The sequence below is a fragment of the Melospiza melodia genome, chromosome 12 (assembly GCF_035770615.1).
Source record: "Melospiza melodia melodia isolate bMelMel2 chromosome 12, bMelMel2.pri, whole genome shotgun sequence".
Taxonomy (NCBI): domain Eukaryota; kingdom Metazoa; phylum Chordata; class Aves; order Passeriformes; family Passerellidae; genus Melospiza; species Melospiza melodia.
In genome coordinates, this window is record NC_086205.1 from 9,686,385 (window position 1) to 9,704,626 (window position 18,242).

Genomic DNA, 18,242 nt, shown 5'->3' on the forward strand with positions numbered 1-18,242 from the left:
GAGTTGTGGAATTTGGTGTCAAGGGGGAAAAAGGATAATGATCTTAGCTTGGGGCTAGATGTCCTAGATGTCCTGCAGGTGCAGCCTGGGCTTGCACTGTCTCAGTAGTCCTGCCTTGAGACTGAAGAAAGTCTTGCCTCATTGAACAAGTGCCTCTGTCTCTGTCATGAAAGGTTGATGTATTGTTGGATGTTTTAGATAAACTACTGAACTGAGGAAATCAGGATCTGTATTTCAAACACTGCTAAAAATAGATGTCTTTTTCTGCTGTGAGGCTTTGATGGCTAGCTTGTCAAGTTTTTAAGGCAGGAATAGGAGTTGCACATTTCTTTAAAAACACAAAAACCCTTTTGAAGACGTTGCTCTGGTTCCAGCTTCAGAGTGATGAAGCAAAGTCTTCAGCTCTTCAATGTACAAATTTCATAACCAATAGCTGTCTCTGGCCCACCCTCTGTTTCTCATCAGAAAATAAGCTTTTATTCAGCTCATGGATGTGAGAACTAGCAAAAATGGAAAGTTGGCATTCTGAACAGTTTCTAAGGGCAAGGTATTTTTTCTTCTGCCTGTTGCAGTGGCATATGGTCCTTGAAAAGGCACCTGCCACGAGTCCAGGTGACCTTGGTTACTGCAGGAAAGCAGATCACGAAGTGGCAAGTCAGCATGATGAAAGATTATTGGGAGATTAGCATAATAAAAACTGCAGGCTCTGCTGAGGAGGATCAGAATGGGTTTAGGATGTTTATAATTTAGACTGCTGCACTTGTGTTTTTGTACAGCATGGACACAGATCTTACTCAAAGGGCTTTGCTAGGCCCATTGATGCTGTTATGAAGCAGGTTAATAATGCTGAAGGATAGAAGCCAGCTAGCTAAATCCTTAAGCATTTTAGATTAGGGTTCCTTAGCACCAAGGTATGTAAGACATTCTAGTGAGCAATTTTAGCTTTTCTTTTTTTCCTATATTTTGATTACTTCTATTGCCTCCTTTCCTGCTCCAGCCTGCAGAGAGAAGAAGAGCAAATGAAGGAACCTGCAGTGCAGAGGTGGCTGTAGCAGTTTTGCTGCCAGAGGTGGAGCTGCCCTTCAAGTGGATTTGGGGGTGGGTTGGGCATTTTCTTCTCTGGATTAAGGGTGCACTAGGAGCCTGTGTTACAGAGAAGCTGTTCCCAAGATCCTCTGAAGATGTCTGCAATGGTACACGTGCCAACAGGAATGCTCATCCTCTCCTGGAGAACTAATAACCCTGCAGTGGCTGCAGCACAGACTTGTACAAAACCAGCTCCCTTCCTTTTGCTTTTGCAAAGTGTGACTGAGTTTCATCTCTGAGGTTTCTTCCTTACTTCCTACAATAAGGACCTGGCTTCCCTTCTGCAACACAGGCACGTGTGAATTTCTGTGGTTCCAGCCTGGCTGGTTTGTGTTTGCCAGAGTTGATTAGACAGAGTAGTGATTAGGCTCTCCAAATAATCCACCTCCAGTTAATAAAATGTTGCTGGAACCCTGAAAGAGCTGAGGAACATTGGCTCTGTCATTCATTTTTTTTTTTTTTGAGTAATTTGTGTAGCCCTGGCCACTATATTCAGGCAAATGTCAGTGATTGTTTGTGAAAAGCAAGCTTGATCTGTGACTGCAAGTTTGCTTGAGCTGGAGGGAGCTGTTAGGCTGGCAAGTGGACAGGATATCATGTGATCTTTGTTAATCAAATGAACAGATGCAGCCAGAGGAAAGCTACAGCTGTTCCTACAACTCACAAACCAAAAGTTAACATATACTGTTGTGCAAAATACCAGGCCCAAATTCACTGGTGGGTGGGGAAAGCTACTCTTGGAAGATTAAGGAACCACAAAGCTGAAGTTAATTGAAATATCTGTGTTTCTTAAATCCCAGATGATGTGTTTTTTTTAGGTAAATTGAGGGGGAGATTGTACAAACCAGCAGTCTATTGTTTTGCATCAGCATGTCAGTTGACTGCTGGTGAAGCAGTAATAGATAAATTGCTTAGTGATCCTGAGAATAGTGCATTGTTCTCAGTGTTTGACAGGCCATCAAAATGGCATTTTAGTGTTTTATAAACTCCCTTTTTCATAAATGGCTCTTGTCTGTTCAGTTTCTTACTAGGCTGCTTGTCCTGCAGCCCTAGGAAGGAGGAGATAGAGCTTTAGAATAAACTGCTTTCAGTAGCTGGCCTGTGCTTCATAAGTCTTTGCAAAACATGTGAACAGGACATTGTACACCTCTTCACTGACTAGCTGAGTGTCCTTAGCTAATGCCTTATTGTTGCTGACTTAACCACTTCCCAGCTGAATCTCAGCCCAGGTACAATATTTGCTCTTGCAGAGGGATTAATTATTGAAATCCTGGATGGACGCAACTGGAGACGAGCTTTCCAATCCCCTACAAATTGTCTTCCTTGCTTGTGAAGAGGGCAGTAATTCCCCCTGCTAGATGCAAAGAAGCATAGGACACAGCTGCCTTGGAAAATTCATTTCTTCAATAATTTAGAAGTTCCCATCACTGTCTGTGGAAGCTCCTGTGCCACTTTGAACACAGCAAGGTACTTGATGTTATTTGCTGTTGTGTTTGAGTCTACAGCATGTCTAGTCAGCAACAAATACTGATCTGGGCTTGAAAAACCTACTTAATGAAAATAGAAATGCTTACATGTGTATGGTCTGTTTCTAATGTCTGCCTTAGATTTTTTTCAGCTTTCCAAGAAGCCAAGTATTTACTTTTTCTATGGTTTGTTGTCTGCAAATAGGCCCTAGAAACTGTTTTACTCCTGAAGCAGTTTTGAAATGGGAAAGCAAGCTGAGGAATAGAATTGGAGCAAACTGCAAGGACAGTCATACTCATCAGAGCTGGGGTCTATCTAGCAGTGCTCTCATTCACACAGCTCTGATGGTGAGGAGTGTAAGGACAGGATGGTGCCTGTGTGGCATCATCCTTTTCTGACGCTGCTCCTTTGCTTCAGAATCTTACAGGGTTAAGGTTGCTCCTGGATCCTCATCCAACAGCTGCCAAAAGCCTTTTTCCCTGTGAATGTGTGTAATCCTGTGATTCAATTCATATTGGTGATTACCAGAGCCACCTTGAATCTTCTGTTAACTGGGGAAATGCTTCACCTTATTTTAAATTTGCTGTCTGATCATTAACTGGATGCTATTTTGTGTCTTAAAACAGAATGAAAAGTTAATCTCTCTCTGTTTTGTACCACTTAAGTTTTCTGCACTTCTCTCTCTGGATATCTCTTGTGCCCTTGTGCCCTTTCTCTTCTTCCCTTCTTTTTTCCACTGCTTCTCTTATTTCCCCCCCCCATTCTCTTCCCCCCCCCCCCCCCCCCCCGCTTTTCTTTCCCTCCTTATTTTTCTCCTCCTGAAGAATTTTTATTCCATATTTTTTATTCCATATGTTTTCTACCCCTCAGGTGCAAGCTGTTCCCTACCTCTAAGTATAATTGTTGCCTTTCTGGGCAGGTGGCTGGACTGTTCTATCCTTATGGTGCATTCTGGTTTGAGCTCAGTGCTGCTCTGCCCATAATGGGCTGCACTCGGTTCTGGTTGAGGAAAATGCAACAGCACAGATGAGTTCTTATTTGGGAATTGGCCTGACTCCTTATCAACCTTGGTAGCTTTTAGACAGAGCCACCATTTGGATGTGTGAGGGGGTCTGAAACAACACCAGGAGTTCACTGCTTTACCTGCTGCTTTTATCTCATCCACCTATTTTTCCCAGGCATCTGGCACAGGACAGTTGGGGACAGAAGAGCTTCATTCACCCACAGTCACATCCCTGTCTTTGACCATGAGCCGCCCTGAGTCTCAAAAGACTGGGACTGGTGGGAAGAATGCTGATTCTCCTCCAAAACAAGTTATCTTCAGAAAAAGCACCCGTGACAAAGCTGTGAGTACAGTAATAATGGGCTTATTTAGGTTTGAGTTTTACTGTAGTCAGACTGAAGACTTATTAGAAAGCTCCTTCCTGCCCCCTTTATTTTGTTCTGAAGAAGGAGCGTGACCCGTATTACTACTGAGTTTGAGGAGATGATGTAAGCAGTTTTTAGGGCAAACTTTTCACGTGTTATAATACAAGACAAGGCAGCTTACCTCACTCTCCTCCTGGGTTGTACTTCTACTGATAAGTGTTCAAAACAAACCTGATTCATTGTCTTTCCAACCTGACAGCACCAAAAATCTTTAAATCTACACTTCTTTATTCCATGCACAAGTATTTGTGTTGTACCTTTGGGAGTTGGTATAGATCAGGTCTTCAGTTCTGATGTCCTGCAGGTGAATAATCCTGTCGAGTCTGGTGGGGGTGGCATGTTTGCTGGAAAAAAAAATTCCACTTAAAATGGAATTGGTCTGATCTCTGCAAAATTTATAGCTCTGTGATGTGTGTCCCCCTTCCCTCAACAACCACAAACATTTTATTGTTCAACTGTGGTCATCCTGTCCCCACAGCTGACCATCTACCTGGGAAAGCGGGACTACATTGACAACATAGGGAATGTAGAACCTGTAGGTAAGTCCACGAGGTTATGTGCTGCTCTTCCTGCTCTCAACCCTGCTTTTATCTATGTTAATCTTCATTTTTCCCCTTTCTTTCAGATGGTGTTGTATTGGTGGATCCTGCTATTATCAAGGGGAAAAAAGGTTTGAGGTTTTATGCAATGTATTTCTCAGAAATTGTCTTTCTGAGTGAGATGCTAAGGTAGAACCTTTGAAGGGTACAAATGTACCTCTCTGCCTCAGTGAATGGGCTTCTTATCAGTGTTGTCTGTTGTTACACGTGGGATGAGTCCTCACTGGGTTATGCAAGTGTTGAAATGAGTTCCCATGTCTCCCTGAGGCAGAAGGTGTCCCCATCTCAGCCTGGCTCCACCATTTTCCTGCTGCCTGTTTCACCTGTGCTGTGCTTCTTGCCAGTGTTTGTGTCGCTGACGTGCGTGTTCCGCTACGGCCAGGAGGACATCGACGTGATCGGCCTCGCCTTCCGCCGGGACCTCTTCTTCTCCAGGGTCCAGGTGTACCCGCCTGCTGACAAGCCAGAGTCTCTCACCCTCTTGCAGGAATCTCTGCTAAAGAAGCTGGGCAAAAATGCTTATCCCTTTTTCTTTACAGTAAGTGTTTCGGAAGAGCCTCTGATTCTCTTCTTGTTTGTAGTTACCAGGCTGCTGAGGCCTGGTGATGAACTGAAGATGGGAATTTATAGTGAATTCATGTTCTGCAAGTTCCAATTTTGAGTGACAGATGGTGTTACCAGTGTTTTTCTTACTTCTTGCAATCCTGAGAGGTAAAGTGCAAGAAGATCTAACTGAGCAGTGATCACACCACTGTGAGAAGTGCTTTCTTAAAAAAGGCAAGGGAATTTGCAATGGCTTTATGCTAGCAACAGCCCATATATTCTTGCCTTCCTGTTCCTGAGGAGCTGGAATATTTTTTACCATTGCCCCAGTGCCAAATCCTTTTCCTTTAAAAACTTTGGATCAAATAAGGAGATGAAAAGGTCTTTGACAGCTGATGACAAATGACAGCTGACTGCCAAATTCTAACAGGAAATCCTTCCAGTACTGTCACTCATATGTCTGTCTTCATGTTCCTGAGGAAGATTCACATTGTGCATGGACTTTTTTTTTCTTGACTTTTAAAGTATTTTTGGAAGAAAGAGATTTGTTCATGCAAGGCAAGTACACTAGCCAGAATTCCAAAGGGTTACAGCATTACAATGAATGATCCCTTGTCTTCAGGACTGCTTTTGTGAGCACTATGTTACCTAAAACATCTGTGTACCATTGGTTTGGGGCATTTCCTCTTCTTCCTCCCACAGTTTCCAGATTACCTGCCTTGCTCAGTCTGTCTGCAGCCTGCACCTCGTGATGTTGATAAGGTGAGGCCAGTGGGACATTTGTGCTTATAAGGGTTAAGGAAAGTCAAATGGGAAAAAAAAACATGGGAATTTGTTTAACTTGAGAGTAGGAGAAGGTGATACTGATTTTACAAATGTCAGGACCTAAGGGCTACAATTATGTGTCACAAATTGGAGTTGAAATTCTCAGAATAAGAAAGGGAATCCAAACAAATAGCAGCAAGACTACAAAATCTGCAGTGTTGTAGCTTCTTTAAGATTATCACATGATTTGTGGTTTGGCTGCACATAAAATGATTATGGCTGTGAGGCTACATGAAAGAAAAGGAGACCGAGTGCCTAAAATCTCACAGATTGCTATAAATAACATGTGTTGAGACTTGCCCTGAATTAAATGCAGAGAAGACCTGGCTTGTACATAAGAGTAAACAGAACAAAAAACCTGTTGTAAAAGTTGCTAAATAATTATATGTTCTGCAAGATTTCTGATACTGTTAAAAATATTCCTTTTATACTTGACTAGATGCTTGTCTGGACAGCAGAACTGGGCAATCAGCCAGGCAAAGTGGGATGAGGGTTGTAGAACCTAGTGCAAAAGGGATAACCTGTGTTTTATGCCAGGGAATGATACTCTAGCAAAAATGTCTCTGTAGAGAATTAGCTGGGACTCACACAGGTGCCCCATGATGCTATAAACCTGATAAAGCAAAGGTTAGCTTGACATGATCACTTCCACTCCTTAGATGCTGGTTTTGGCATTACAAAGCCAACTCAAAATTCAGTTCAGAAACCTAGGGTGGGCCAGGCAGTGCAGCACACTTGGCAGTCTTATGATGTGACCTTTCCAGCACTGGTCTCACAGGAAGCCTTTCAGGAGAAGGGATGGCATCTCCCAGAGGCTGGGATTAAGTCTCATTTATCAGAAGCACTGTAGAACAGGTGAATGTGCCAACACCAGTTGTCAGGGATGTCTGTGACAGTGGTGGGAGGCCAGAATAATTTGCAGCTGGCAGGAGTCTGCCAGTTTCTGGTGTGCAGAAAGATACTGAAACATCTGCAGATGTTCCTGTCTTCTGATCCTGATTTCACAGCTGTCCTTTCTCTGTCTGGCAGACTTGTGGGGTGGACTTTGAGGTGAAAGCTTTCTCAACAGAAAATGTGGAAGAGAGAATTCATAGGAGGTAACAGGATGTGTCTCTCTTCAACTTTGCCTTAAGGGGATGGGTGGTCCAGTGATGCACCTGGGTTGTTTGTTCAGCTTTCTGAACAAACTTCCTGGGTGTAAGCACATGGGAATGCAGAGCTCCTGCCTCTGCCAAGCACTGGGTGTCACCATGGTGTCCTCTGCTCCTTCCCAGGAACTCTGCACGTCTGCTGATCCGTAAGGTGCAGTATGCTCCGGAGAAGCCAGGACCCCAGCCTTGTGCAGAGACCACCTGGCAGTTCTTCATGTCCAACAAGCCCCTGCACATGAAAGCCTGCCTCAGTAAAGAGGTGAGGGGGGATTGCCCTGGGGCTGGGGGCATCGTGGTACCTGCAGGCCAATGGGCATTTGCTGCTTTCTCAGCTGAGACTGACTTGTCCCAGCACTCAAGGGCTCGAATGTCATTTCTGTCAGTGGCTACTGCTAGGGGTGGTTGAAGCCCTGCCAAGCACATTTGAAGTCATTGAAAGAGGGGTCATGAATCGCTGGAAGGGGTCATTTCCCCTGTCTGGCCACTGTGAGGTGTGATCTGGGGGAACTAGGGGGGTTAAGGCTCAGAAGAAGTCTCCTGGCTGCATTTCTGAGCATCACATTCCTTCTAGGTATACTACCATGGTGAGCCCATTCCAGTCACTGTCACCATCAACAACAACACAGACAAAACTGTGAAGAAGATCAAAGTCCAGGGTATGTTTTTACTGTTGCTTGGGATTCTTTGAATGCAATAGGTCTGAAAGAGAGACAGAATTTAGTGCTTGTAACAGTTTAAGAAGGCAGCTGGGGATATCAGGAATTTGTGCCTCCCCCCTGTTGTTGCTGTTTCTTTGCTATTCATCAAGTGAAGTGCTGTAGCTTCTCTCCTGATTCCTGTGGTTACTTGTATGTCCTAATTTCAGGCAGATTTTCCCCTATAGAAAAAGAGAAGGGGTCTGGCTCCTGCAGTGGGCAGTGCAGGTGTGGGAAAAGGGGGGGAAGGGCACCCTTATTGGGAGGTCAGTGGGAAGGGCTCCTGTCAGTGTGATGCTCCTGCTAACTGTGAATGTGCCTAGATAACACACAGCTTTGCCTGGCATTGCAGAAACCTCTGGCAGTGTGAGAAACTCTGCCAGCAGCAGTGTCATTGCTCCTGAGGAAGCTGAGGGCAGGGGCTGAGCTTCATTGCTGTGCCAGTTTTATATGTGACACTACACGTTTTCATCCCACCAGCTGCAGAGCTGGAGAACACAGTCTGAGAGACAAAGGATGGGAAAGAGAAAAGAAGGCAGGGAGAGATCAAAATGGCTGAGGCTCCTTCTGTTGTCTCCAAATCAAGGCCAGGTGCCTTTTAGGGAAGACAGACTTTGGCCATTGGTGTGCTGTTGGTCTCTGTCCAAGTCAGGCATTCTGTCCTGATGGTCCCTTCAGGCTCTAAATGGATGGGGTTTTCTGCTTTCTTCACCATGTTGTGGTGCATGCACACCCCTGAGTGTCTGCTTTCTTCTTTCTCCCTCAGTGGAGCAGGTGGCCAATGTGGTGCTGTACTCCAGTGACTTCTACACCAAAGTGGTGGCTGCTGAGGAAGCACAGTGAGTGAATGCTCCTACTCCTTCACACCTTTTAATTACCCTCATCATCAGTGATGAGAGGTTCTCATACTTAGTCTGTCAGTCTCCTGCTGATAGAGTTTTCTGTCCTCTTACCTTGTGTGTGCCACACCACTCATACTCTTTAGATGCAGCTGGTCCCCTTTTCATAGAGCAGCAGAGATCATCATGTTTTTTCAGGAAATGGGGATGTTGCAGAAGAGGTTTGAAGAGTAATTACCTGCTAGACAAACTTAGTGGTGGCAGCAGAAGGTTCCCAATTGCTGGGAATCTTTAAATAGAGATGCAGCACTTGTCTGAAAGGTGCTGCTGTTTGACTGGAGTCATGGATACTCTTGCTTGAGCAAGAGCATTTCATTTGGTTTCTTCTGGCCTGACAAACCCCACAGAAACCTGGAGTCTGTAGATGTTATGGAGAACCACTTGCTTCTCTTCACTGTACTGGCAGTGCAGCTCTGAACCCCACACTGTGAGGAGGGCTGGGCATACCCAGGTGCTTTATATTTGTCTGGTGTTGTGCTCTGTGGCTTAGGGACATGTTTTCCATTCAGTATTGGTGTTCTCAACTAGGATTCATTTTGTCCAAATTCAGAGCTTTGCAGCACAGAGAGTGTTGCACTTGGGGAGGTGTAGATTAGATATTAGGAAAAATCAATGTGGCACTTAGGGACATGGTTCACTGGTGGCCTTGGCAGTGTTGGGTTAGTGGTTGGACTTGATAATCTTAAAGGGCTTTTCCAGCCTAAGCCATTCCATTATTCTGTGGTTTTAACCTACTTTTCTGTTTTAATGTGAAATTAGGCATTTTCTATAAGTGCTTGTTTTTCTCTGTTGATTAGAAAGGGAATTTTGCTGACTAGATTAGAGGTGGACATCTGTATTGTTGACAACTGAATTTGCAGAGATAAATTCCTCTCCTTTTGGGCAGCTTTGTAACCTGTTTGGAAATTCTCCTAGTTGGGTGTGTAACAAACCATAGTGTATCACTTCCCTTCTTATTTTCAGTGAAAAGGTGCTGCCAAACAGTAGCCTGACCAAGACACTGACAGTTCTGCCCTTGCTTGCAAATAACCGGGAGACACGGGAAATAGCTCTGGATGGAAAACTGAAGGATGAGGACACCAACTTGGCTTCTAGTACCATGTGAGTGGAGTTTTAAATGGTTCCAGGTAGTAGGAGAGTTAGAGAGAGGAGGGGAGCATGGAGGAGACACTTCCCTCAGGACTTTGTTGTGCCCAGATGGATACATATGGCACCATTACTAATGCCACGATTTTCCTTCAGGGTGAACAGGGACCACAGATCTGGAGTGGTATTGGCTGCGCCTGAGGCTTGCCTGCCCTCCCACTTCCAGGGTGTTCCCCTTGTTCTTGCTCCAGGTGTGTGTTGTTGCTATACTGCTGTGCCACCTCACCCTGCTCTCTGTTTTCTCTGGCAGCATTAAGGATGGAATAGACAAGACAGTGATGGGGATTCTGGTTTCCTACAAGATCAAAGTGAAGCTCACTGTTCCAGGGTAAGTGTAACACACTTTTTGCTACATCTGCCTGGAGTTAAGGGAGGGGAATGTGTTTATCATTGATGGGTGAGGAGAGACCAGAACAGTCCACCCCAAGAGAAAGGGCACATGTTAGAGGATATGAGGCTCCCTGTAAAGCATAAATTGCCTGGAAAACAGTCTTGGCCTTTCCATAGCACTTGTCCTGAGCCAAATGGTTTGTGTTACTCTCATTAGATACCATATAAATTCATGGTTGAAGTAGGAACCTCTGGTTTGCATCGCAATTTTTGTTTCAAAGCTATAACCTAGCTTTGAAACTTTGTGAGAAGTGAGGGGAAACTTGGTGTGAACCTCTTCTGTTGGCATGGCTGTTCTCCCAGAGCAGAAGGTGAGAAGCAGAATGTGCCTGAGAGTCATAAATACTGTAGCTCAGGTTCTGTACTCAGTCAGTACAGAACCTTTCTGGGTTTCTGGGTAAAGCTGATGTTATCAACATGAGTTAGATCCAGGATACAGTGCAAAAAAAGGACCAGGATTGTGACTCTCAGTTGATGCTAGTCACCATTTACCTTTGTATTTCATTTATCTATGCTTCATGCTACTGTAAAAACACATCAAAGATTTGTCTAAACTGTGATAAAATACCTGCTGCTTTCTGTGGTCATCCACTTGCCTTTTGGCTCTTGGAAAGGAGGCCATACCCAATACTTGGTCAGGAGTTCAAAAACTAAACTCTTTGTCCATGGGAATGACATGAAAAAGTAAGGCTACCTTTTTTAGAAACAAGTTCAGTTGAATTTGTGGCAAGTAGAGAACAGTACATGAGGAAAGTTATTTCAGTAGTCCACCAATTAAACAGCAGTTGTTGGAGCACCAGAATAGAGAGACATTAAACATTCTTTGTTTTTCTCCTTCTTTTCTTTTGTAGCATACTGGGAGACCTCACTTCCAGGTAAATGTCATCTTCCTTTTCAGACCATGCAGTTCTAGTTGTTAGTTCATCTCTTTATTCTCTTTATTTATTGCCATTCTCACCTCCCTAAAAAAAGCAACTGTCCCTTAAGCTGTTAGAAGCAAGTAGTTTGTGGTTCTCCTGTGAAAATGAAGCTATTACAAAAATATCTTTTGATTTTATATACATGCAAGTACATTCAGCACACAATAAACCCAGTCTATGTAAGTGAATATGCCTGGGATATTTATGGAGAAATTTAAGCATAATTTTTTTGAGAGGAAAATTATTATTAGAAAAATATGAAAGAATGGGTGAAGCTGGAGCTGAGGGCTCAGGCTGGCCTAAGAAGGAAGGAGGCTGAACCAGGCATGTTTGTGGAGCTGTGGATCTGATGCATTCTTTCTTCTCCCTAAAGTGAAGTGGGCACAGAGCTGCCATTTCGTCTCATGCACCCCAAACCTGAGGAAAAGAACCCAGCAGGTCAGTTACACCTGGTTTTTGCCTTTGTTCATTAACAGGCTCTGGTGAGATCTCACCATTGTAAGGCTTAGAGTGATTTGTGCTACAGGAAGCCTTCAGAGCCTACAAGGCTCCAGTATGAAGCTGTTCTGTGTGGTTGTGTGTCCATATATGTGTGTGTGTGTGTGTAGCAACCTCCAGGCACTAAATAGCAGAGAGCAGGGATGCAAAGATGGGAGAAAATGGAAAAGAGTCATGTTCCCTTTCATCTTTCATGTATGGAATCACAGCTCAGAGAACAGGGGTTTTAGGAAGCTCTGCACAGTTAAATCTTATGACTGCAGTGCAAAAGATCCCATATGAATCTGTCAGCAATTCCCAGCCAGATTGCAGTATAAGCAAAAAATAAAAAATCTGACATAGAAAATACCTAACATTCATCAGCATCGTACAATGCCAAATACTTCTAAGCAAAGTGAAGAGGTGATAAAACCACTGATGATTCTTGAGTCCCTGTTACTTGATGTGGCATTAGCCATGGTGTCTGTGATGTGGCCTTCTTGTTCAGTGGTTATCCAAAAGCAACATCTCTTCAGTGTTAGGTCTCCGTGTGGAAGTGAGGGACCTCTGTAACAGTGTGAGGAGCAAGCCTTACCCAGGCATCTTGGGCTTGGGATGAGATGCCAGAGGCTGTCAGAGCATGCTCCCACTTCCTCAGACCTGGCTGGCTCAGTTCACCAGTGGTGAGCACCAGAGATTGCAAGGTGCTCACATTAAATCAGAAGCTCCTGTACAGCATCTGAAGTCTCTCCTGACCACCAGACAGGCCAGCCCTTTCCTGCTGGGGCTTTTACAGATGAGCCATTTTGTCCTACTCTCTATACTGGGACAAAGTTTAGTGGGCTTCAAACAAAAGCCATGGCTGCTTTTGTGCTCGTTTTTCTTTCTTTCATTTTCTCTTTGTGCCCAAACTGACCTAAAGTGCTGTTTCTAAGAACATGAAACTTTCACATTAAAGTGACAGTGGAACCTTTGAGAAGAGTTATCCTGAGATAAATGCTTTGGTCTATACTGGAAGCATTAGAAAGGGGTGACTTGAGTCCTTACTGTGTGAAGTTGTTGGAGGAATCAAGTGTGAGCAATGAGAAGAGAGCTGGTGATCCACTCCACACTCAGATGCTCTGGCTGGGAATCAGCCAGATTCCCAGCTAATTATGGATGTGCTGGAGTGGGCAAAGGTAGCTTTTATCTCTCCTCTAACAGTTGCACTACAGGAAACTCATTTTCCCTGGGAAAGCCCCTGCTGTGAGCAGTGCCAGCACATTCTCTTGGCACAGAAGTGGTGGAGGCTGGGATGGCACTGGTGATCCCAGGAGTGTGGCTGGTGAGGGCCATCTAGTGCCTCTGGGCAGCTCAGGAGCTTTCATGGACACCAAGGAAAGCTTAGAAGCTTCTAACAAGGCTCATCCAAAGGTTTAGGCAATTGTAAGGAGTTTTACATTTTTAGAATGGTGTGAATTTTTTTGCATTACTTTTTTGGTGTTAAAAATGCCAACAACTCCTTTTTATTACTTTATACTTTTGGCAGAAGCATTTGTAATATGAGGAAAAATGGAAGTCAGGCAATTCTCCTTCTAAGATAATTTCAAAGGAGGGATGATGTACTCCTTTATACAGTACACTCAAAAGGATGTGGGCAGAGACTTTACCAGGAAAACGGAGACCTGCAACATTTCTCAGATCACTTCCCCCAGCACATCCTCTTACCAGAGGCACAGCCCACATGTTGTTTGCTACATCAAAGTCTTCTAGAAGCCTGCTGTCAGAAGTGTCAGCTATGTTCCATGCATTTTTTACAGATGGAAATACCAGGTTTCTTATAAACTGAAAAAAATGCAGGTAATTTCAGGAGCTCTCCCATGGGAAAGCCCTGCAAATGGTTAACACAGGAAGTAAATGCTTTCTCTTAAAAACAGATACTCTAACACAACAGAGAATTCCTCTGAAGCCTGAATAGCTGACTTGAAAACTGTGCTGGAATGTGGTGTCTGAGCTTATTACAGGGAATAAAACAGTCTCACATATGAAGCTGGTAAACTGAAACACTTTTCAGCTTTATTGGTTGGTAGTTTTCCATGCACTGTGCTTTATCACTTTTCCCAGTTGTGAGTTCAGGCTTTTTAATTTTTTCTTCTACCACTTTAGCTCATGAACTCTGAGAAACATAATGTGTTTCATTAGTGAAATGCCATCTAATTTGGAATCAAGCAAACCCAGGCTTAATTGTAGAGATGGAGCTTCAACAGACAGTGTTTGGAATCTCAGAGGTCCCAAAAGATGGAATTTTTCTTTGTTGGCTTGTTCAGAGCCTCTGCAGTGAGTGTAGGCAGAGGTGCATGCACAGGGAGTTTTGAGATCACTCCTTATCTTCTTTTTCCATTCCCTTTTGTTTTTATTGATGAGCCAGTAGTGACCAATTTGCCTACTGCACCTTCCTGCTCACTTGACTGTCTTAAGGCACAGCTGGAAGAACAGAAAGAAGTCAGAGCAACCATCTTATGGAGTTAAAGCTGGAGTGGGATTAAAAAATGCCACATATTGTGATTTATTTTGCAGTGGGGGAATATCCTTTTCTCTAGCCAAGGTGATTTATGGCAGAACTAACATGTGTAGCATCAATGCATTTAATCATGCAGGGCTGACTGGAGCACAGGGAACCTCAGACACATAAGAGCTTCCCAAGAACATGAGGCAATATTTTCAGGGCCAAGCTAGGGCAAGTGTGAGCAAGTGCTGTGTGCTCTGTTTCACTGCAGATGGCTTTGCCCTCTCTAGCTGTCTGTGAGCAAGCTCTGAAGCTTTCATCACTCAGTAAACAGCAGGTCTGTCACAGTGCATGGCCATTGCAGATTGCTTGGTCTTTCTTCCCTGTGCCTGCAGGAGACAGAAAAAAAGCAGCTTGCTACCTTTGCCTCCCTGTGTTTATCACTTCCTTCTCTTGATCTTCTGCTAGGCCAGGATTTGCATGTTTCATGTGTGCTGGTTTTGTGACTGTTTCTGGACCCATGTGGTTCACATGTGGTTATTTTTAGGCAAAGCAGCTCCTGTCACGTTGGCAGTCTGTCTGTTCCGCCTGTTGACAAAAAATGTGTAAGGAGCTCTTTCTTTTAAAGATAGATTCAAACTGGGCTATGTCTCTTCATGCTTCCAACCTTTCCTGGTCAGCAGTTAGCCCAGAAGTTCCTGCTGAGTTTTCCTCAAGGCTGTGGTCTCAGCATGAATTCTTTGGTCTGATGTTTTCCTGCCAATCTTCTGATGTTTGATGTTTTGTGGGCTTATGTCTTGGGCACTGGCCTTTGTTTTGGCTGTTGTTCAACAAATGGTCATTTATCTGCTCCCTGATTAAACTTGCACAAAAGGGCTGTTTTCAAGAAACCCAGGAATGCTTTATCCCTCTAACAGTGAAATAAAGCAATACTTTCCCTGTTTTGGTATTGTGACTTTCAGAAATTAGGACATTTTAAAGCATTGAATGTCTTGGAAAATAACAAAATCCAATCTCTTTTTCTTTTCTCCCCCATCAAGTTAAGAGAGGTTAAATGAAAGTTTATACTGAAAATTGCCACATGTTATGACTTGAACTATATGGAATAATTTCTGTGGCTGCATAATAAAAGCTTCCAGAAAACTCTCCCCTGAGAGGACGATGGTATTCTGGACCCTCATCAATCCCCTCCTATCCCAACCCTCAAAACAATTGCTGGAATGCTAATTAAAAAAGTAAAAGTTACCCATTTTCTGAGAATTTTTCAGTATTATAATATTAAATAAGCCACAGGACAGCCAGAAAACTCTGGAGTGGGTCTGACTTCTGCTAGCATGCAATTGGAGCATGTTGGAGTTAGTGTTGCAGCCTGAAGGTGCAGTGGTGCATTTTTGAATGTAATCTTCCATCTGAGGTACATTACAAGCACTACTGTGCTGCCACACTATCTGTGTATTGACTCAGTAATCATTTACCTGACAGTTAAGTCTGTGCCAAATTGAAACAATAGCTATTTCCCCCTCACTCCATTTTGTAAAATCAGTTTCAGATCACTGGTGGGGATCTTGCTCAGCTTCACCCACATCACTGATATCACTGTTCCCATAGTAATGAAAGTGCCTCCAAGAGGGGAAGGAGAGCAGACTAAAGGAGAAAAAATGGAAAGAGAATGATGCTTTATATATTGGAAATTTTAGAAGTTCTAAATATTTCATTTTAAATCCATGTCAATGAAGCATACATGCCCTGAGACTTTCCAGACTTCATCTTGGCTTCTGTCTTGGTCTGGAGGGATTCCATCAGGAGTATCTTTACATGAGCCATCCTTTGAGGCATTTTGGCTGGAGTGGCCCCCTTTGGCACACTTGTAATGCTGCCTTTTCTAGCAGTGTGTGTTGTGGATGGGAAGTCTCCAGGTAGTGAGTTATCCAGTCACTGAAGTGCCCCAGATCTTTGCTTCTGTAGAACAAGGGTGCTTGGCTCCCTGACCCAAAGCCATAAGAAGTAAGCCAGTTAAGTGACTATGCCTTCCTAAAATAACTGTGAGAACAATAAAATCCCTGCAAATACAGTCTTCTGTTTATTTTAGGCTATGCTGAAACAACTTTCAAGGAGTTCTGCTAGTAAGCAGGATTTGTTATAGTGTGGTTAGGAAAGATCCTACTAAAGAAACACAAATGCCAAAAGTCTTGAAACCATTTTTAGGGCAAGATGAGATCAGGAATGTTGCTCCAAAAGCCTTAACCCATCTGATGAGTGATCCCTGAGGTGTTTCTGTACTTTGACCTCTAATTTTAATGCCTTCATCTTTATTGAACAAAAGCATTGTCTTCTCATCTAAGTCTAAGCTGACTTCTTCAATCACAGTGATAGAGCAACTAAAGCTGACATCATGTCATGCAAGCACTGTCAGCTCAGAGTCCAAGTGTGTGCTCAGATGTCTCCCACAGCTGTGACCATGAGCAAGTGTAGAAGGGAAAATCTGTCTTTGTTCCTCAGCCCTTCAGATAGCTTGGGCAGCATTGCTGGAATGCTTTTCCATTTGGGAGATCAAGATTTGCCTCATCAGGTGTAGTTATGCACATTTTGAGACTTTCTGGAATTCTACTTGTACTGCTGCAAATCCTGCTCTTGTCACTGCTCTGACTTGTCAGTCTGTACATTTTTTGCATTAAACACTTTGCAAGTGTTTTAGCCATCTGCTGTACTGACTACCCAGTGTGTCTCTTTTCCTCCTTTGCTGCATGCTCGTGACTGCAGGGAAGGATGGGTAAGTTTCTTTTAGTACTTCACATTCTAGCTACACTTGTGCATTGACTCTTTTTAAAACTCCTCAAAATTGTCCAGAAATCCCCAGCTTAAAATTCAAAGTGAGCAAGTTACTGTGGCCTGACAAATGACTGCTCTGAGTTAATCAGCAGTGACTGGCCATGTGAAGCTAGATTAAGAGATTGTGTTTTGCCTAACAGCACAAACACACCCAGGAGGGATGTGTTTGTGCTTTATAGCTGGAAGTGTAAGGAATTTATTAGGTTTGACCATGTGTTTCTATTTTAGTATAGAAGGAATAAGGGTGAAATGTTTCGCATTTTATTCCTGAACAAAGCCCCTTGCAAGGCTGTTCAGCTAGCTGATAAATATGTATCTGGAGTGGACATGATTCAGTTCAGATGAAAAACATCCTCAGTTTGTGCCTTGACTTGCTCAATAAACTGCTTTTCATTTTAGCTAGAATAGCACCAGTGAAGATGGTGCCTGTGGGAATGTGATCCAAATCACTTTGAGACAAAGGAAACATTACCAGTCTGTTGTGGGCTTCTCTTCTTCATCCTATGCGTTGCCTACAGTCTACTGGTGTAAAAATAGAGTAACATCATTTTGAAAGACCTGTGTTTCTTTCATTACAGCGAAGCAGAGCTTGTATTTGAGGAGTTTGCTCGTCAGAAGCTAAAGAATACACCTGATGAAGAGGACAAGAATTCACCCTCAACTGATGAGTGATTAAAAGAACAGGCTGACAAAGGAGCTGTGTTGTCTGGCTTCAATTACAAATGTAGGACCTAAGTTTCTAGTAATCTGCATGTTCTCAGTTCATACATGGTCTTCCAGGGTCAGCCCTGAGATCAGTGGACATGACATTAGGAGTCTCTATTGCTTGTTACAAGATTCATCTTGAATGGGGCAAACACAACACCTGCTTCTTACTCAAGCTACCAGAGGATGACAGGACATCTGCCGTATCATGACTTCTGCTTTCAGGGCTGCCTAATAAAAAGGTTGGTTGCTTTCAGCACTGGTGAGAGCTTAAATGAGGGTTTATGCAGCCTGCCTGGACTTACTCAGTGTCAGAGTCTGTGACTTTGAAGTGCCAGTGAACGAAATCTTAGCCTGGAAGGCTGGCTTGCAGCCATGGGTGATTCATCAAAGTTTCTCAGCAGACTGTGCAAAACTCATTTTATTTCCTTTTGGTTGCTTTTGCGTTGATGCTTTACCAAATTCAGCCAGTGAGTTTTTTCAGTGCTTGCACTGTCCCCATGTGGCTTTTACATTCACTTTCTGTACCATTAAATGTCTCACAGGTTGTCTCCCACAGCACAGACAATGCTGATAAACAGTATTAGCTTTCCAGCA

At 43.5% G+C, this 18,242-nt stretch overlaps 1 protein-coding gene across 2 annotated transcripts; it reads left to right on the forward strand.

Moving 5' to 3' along the window:
• Positions 1-1,395: 1,395 nt before the first annotated feature.
• SAG (S-antigen visual arrestin) lies at positions 1,396-17,633 on the forward strand. Of its 2 annotated transcripts, XM_063166762.1 has the most exons (16): positions 1,396-2,553; positions 3,732-3,899; positions 4,460-4,520; positions 4,607-4,651; positions 4,925-5,118; positions 5,826-5,885; positions 6,978-7,045; positions 7,223-7,358; positions 7,671-7,755; positions 8,561-8,633; positions 9,657-9,794; positions 10,090-10,167; positions 11,081-11,104; positions 11,523-11,587; positions 16,872-16,881; positions 17,519-17,633. In XM_063166762.1, the coding sequence occupies exons 2-16, from the start codon at positions 3,801-3,803 to the stop codon at positions 17,610-17,612; spliced, it is 1,230 nt and encodes a 409-aa protein (XP_063022832.1). In that variant the 5' UTR covers positions 1,396-2,553; positions 3,732-3,800; the 3' UTR covers positions 17,613-17,633. The 2 variants fall into 2 exon arrangements, with proteins under 2 accessions (XP_063022832.1, XP_063022831.1); XM_063166761.1 differs by lacking the exon at positions 16,872-16,881 and having other exon boundaries at positions 1,398-2,553.
• The last annotated feature ends 609 nt before the right edge of the window (positions 17,634-18,242 follow it).

Excerpts from the sequence above, each read along its gene's own strand:
- SAG (XM_063166762.1), top strand. The coding sequence starts at position 3,801 with ATGAGCCGCCCTGAGTCTCAAAAGACTGGGACTGGTGGGAAGAATGCT. Across the intron at positions 4,521-4,606 it reads AGGGAATGTAGAACCTGTAG|ATGGTGTTGTATTGGTGGAT; the intron begins GTAAGTCCACGA and ends CCTTTCTTTCAG. Across the intron at positions 7,046-7,222 it reads GAAGAGAGAATTCATAGGAG|GAACTCTGCACGTCTGCTGA; the intron begins GTAACAGGATGT and ends GCTCCTTCCCAG.